A 2994-nucleotide genomic window follows, 5' to 3' on the forward strand; every position below is an offset into this window, starting at 1 on the left:
CCGCCAATTCGCGTCCACTCAATGGTACGAGACTGCGTCCAACGACGTCCCAGCCAAGAAGTCCCCAACCACCTCCCCACCACACACGGCGAACGAATCCGTGGGGGGGGAGAACAAAAGCCGGGCAAGTGGTCGCCGCCCCCCGGGGGTGGCGGCGAGGGCGGAGGCGGCGAGGGCGGAGGCGGCGAGGGCGGCGGCGGCGAGGGCGGTGGAGGCGAGGGCGGAGGAGGGGAGGGCGGTGGAGGCGAGGGCGGAGGCGGTGGGGACGGCGGCGGTGGGGACGGCGGTGGTGGAGACGGAGGTGGCGACGGACCCGCCGGCCGAGGTAGCACAAATCGGCGGTCGCACCAGCCGCCGGCCGAGGTGCAGGGCTGTGACTTCGCGACTACCCGGCGGCGCCGCTCGGGCGAGTACCTTTCTGTACGCCGTCAGCCTCGTTGTCGGGAGGCAAGTCGTCGCCACGCGGAGTCACCTACGGCCCCAACGACAGCGCTCTCGCGCCGCCCTCACGCGTGCGGCGACGCCGCCATCGCCCCTCCGTGAGCCCGGGAGTGCGTGGACCGGCAGGTAAGGCTGTGGCGGGAGGCACACACCGGCGACACCCGCTCGACGCTCACAGCGGTCGGCGGCGAGGAGGCGGCGCAGCCGGGCCGCGCTGCGAGCCACCGCTCGGGCCTGCCGGCAGGCTGCTGCGGACGCTGTGGCGCCCGCCGGGCACGAATGGAGCCGAGGGAAGGAACTGGGGCGATGGAGAGGCGCCGCTTTCAGCGGCAAGAGAGATGTACTCGTATTAGCGGTGCGCCGACGGCGCTCGGCGCAGGCAGGAGATATATGCCCTGAGATTCCTCGTTAGAGCAATTTTGAATCTAAGAGGTGGAATTCTGAAAACCTCGGACACCACCCTCACAAAACATACGGATCAAAGCAGCCAATGGGGGCACAGCACTCGGGGCCGAAGGGGCAGTTGTCGGACGCTCTCCGACGCCTCGTGAGCAGCTTGAGGGGAGGGGGGAAGGCTTTGAGAGAAGGGTGGTGTTTAGAAACACCGGGGTTGGTTGAAGGGAAAAGAAACTACTCCTTCTTGGACTTTTTCGGCAGGAGCACCGAGTGGATGTTGGGGAGGACGCCGCCCTGCGCGACGGTCACGCCGCCGAGGAACTTGTTGAGCTCCTCGTCGTTGCGCACCGCGAGGGTGATGTGCCGGGGGATGATGCGCGACTTCTTGTTGTCGCGCGCGGCGTTGCCCGCGAGCTCGAGCACCTCGGCCGCCATGTACTCGAGGACGGCGGCCAGGTAGACCGGCGCTCCCGCGCCGATGCGCGAGGCGTAGCGGCCGAGCTTGATGTGCCGGTGCACGCGCCCGACCGGGAACTGGAGGCCCGCCTTCGCCGAGCGAGACGTCGCCTTCTTCTTGGAGCCACCGCGACCACCCTTGACCATGGTTGATTTGTGTTTGATTGTGCGCCCTGTGGTAATTTCGTGCCGCGGCCAAGGTCCCCTCAGCCGAACACCCGCCCTGCAGCGGCGCGCGCCAGAATTCGAGGCATCGCCGGCTAGCCGCGCCCGTGTCTCTCCCTGAGTGCACAACCAACGACCCGTCGGCACCGGCACTCACAGCCTCCCCCTCCGTCCACCGCAGGCGCCATGCCCAGCGCATCACCCGACTCGCTCGCGGCGGCGCAGCGTGCCTACGACCTGCTCAACACCGACTTTCCCCAAGTCGACGCGCCGTCGCTCGCCGCGCTGCGCGACGCCCTGTCCGCCTCCGCCTCCCACTTCCCGCCCACCGCCGCCCTCGTGGCCAGCCTCGAGTGGGCGGCGACGCAGCCGCCGCGGCCGCCAGCCGCTCCGCAGGGCGAGCTCGTCGGGCTCTGCCCGCTGCCCGCACCGCCGTCGTCGTACGCCGAGGTGTACGCCGTCGGCTGCGTCGAGCGCGCCGCCGCGGCAGTCGCCGCGTACGCCGAGGGCCGCCTCGCCGTTGCCGAGCAGACCCTTCGACGGTGCTCTCTCCCGCCACCGACAGAGGCGTGTCTCTCCGCCTCCCTCTTCCTCGATCGGCCGGGCTCGGTGTCTGTAGGTACGAGCCTCGCCGCGCCGAGCCGGCATGCGCTGATGACGGCTCCGACGTCGAGGCTGCGGCGGCAGCGATCGCAGCCTCCGCGGTCGGCGGCGAGGATGACCAGAGCGGAGTCCAGAGCGGGCCGGCCGACGGCGAGGTGAGCTGCGGGCAGAGAGGAGCGAGTGGCCCACATCCGCTCGATCCGTCCGCCGCGCGCTGCCACCCGCCCGCGTCGCGCTGCAGGTGTGGGCGGCTGATCCAGACGACGACGACGTGCCGTACGAGCCCTTGCAGCCTCTGCAGACGGCAGACGGAATGGCGGGCGCTCACTCCCTCTCCCTCCCACGCCCACCCCTGACCCGCGCCTCGCTCCTCTGCCGTAGGCGGGGCCCGACGCCGCCTGCGCGCCGCTCCTCCTTGCCTCGCGGCCACACGCGGACCTCGCGCCGGCGCCCCTTCAGGCGTGCAAGCGCTGAGATGCCTTCGCCGCGGCGACTCCACCGCCTCAAACACCGCCACCGCCTCCCCAGCAGCAGCACTTCCACCACCACCGCCGCCCCCTCCTCCTGTCCGCGACGACACAGTCACACCGTCCACCACCGACACCAACACCTCCGCCGCCGCCGCAACCGCCGCCGCCGCATGTCATGTCCACGTGCACGGACACGTCTCGCAGGCCCGCCTCGAGGGGCTCGTCGGTTCGCTCGGCTACGCGCCGCTCGCGCCGCTGCCGCGCGATGCGCCGCTGCACGCGCGCACCCTCGCCGCGACGGTCGCCGCCGTCCGCGCCGCCGCCGCCGCCGCCGCCGCGGGCTCGCTCGACGCGGCTGCGGCCGAGCGGCTCGCTTGGCCGCTCCTCTCGTTGGCGCGCGAGCGGGTGCGCGCGGCGCCCGACGAGGCGGTCGAGCAGCTGCCGCGCTTCCTCGCCGCCCTCG

The 2994-nt window shown here is 71.7% G+C and overlaps 1 protein-coding gene across 1 annotated transcript in view; it reads right to left on the reverse strand.

Moving 5' to 3' along the window:
• Nucleotides 1–1444, reverse strand: part of EMIHUDRAFT_371985 (putative histone H2A) — a 4726-nt gene extending 3282 nt beyond the window's left edge. The window contains exon 1 of the mRNA XM_005760676.1: nucleotides 1063–1444. Within this exon, the coding sequence (XP_005760733.1) occupies nucleotides 1072–1440 (369 nt within the window). The 5' untranslated portion in view covers nucleotides 1441–1444 and the 3' untranslated portion in view covers nucleotides 1063–1071. The remainder of the gene's footprint in view (nucleotides 1–1062) is intronic.
• Between the last annotated feature and the right edge of the window lie 1550 nt (nucleotides 1445–2994).

Source organism: Emiliania huxleyi (assembly GCF_000372725.1).
Source record: "Emiliania huxleyi CCMP1516 unplaced genomic scaffold EMIHUscaffold_741, whole genome shotgun sequence".
NCBI lineage: Eukaryota > Haptophyta > Isochrysidales > Noelaerhabdaceae > Emiliania > Emiliania huxleyi.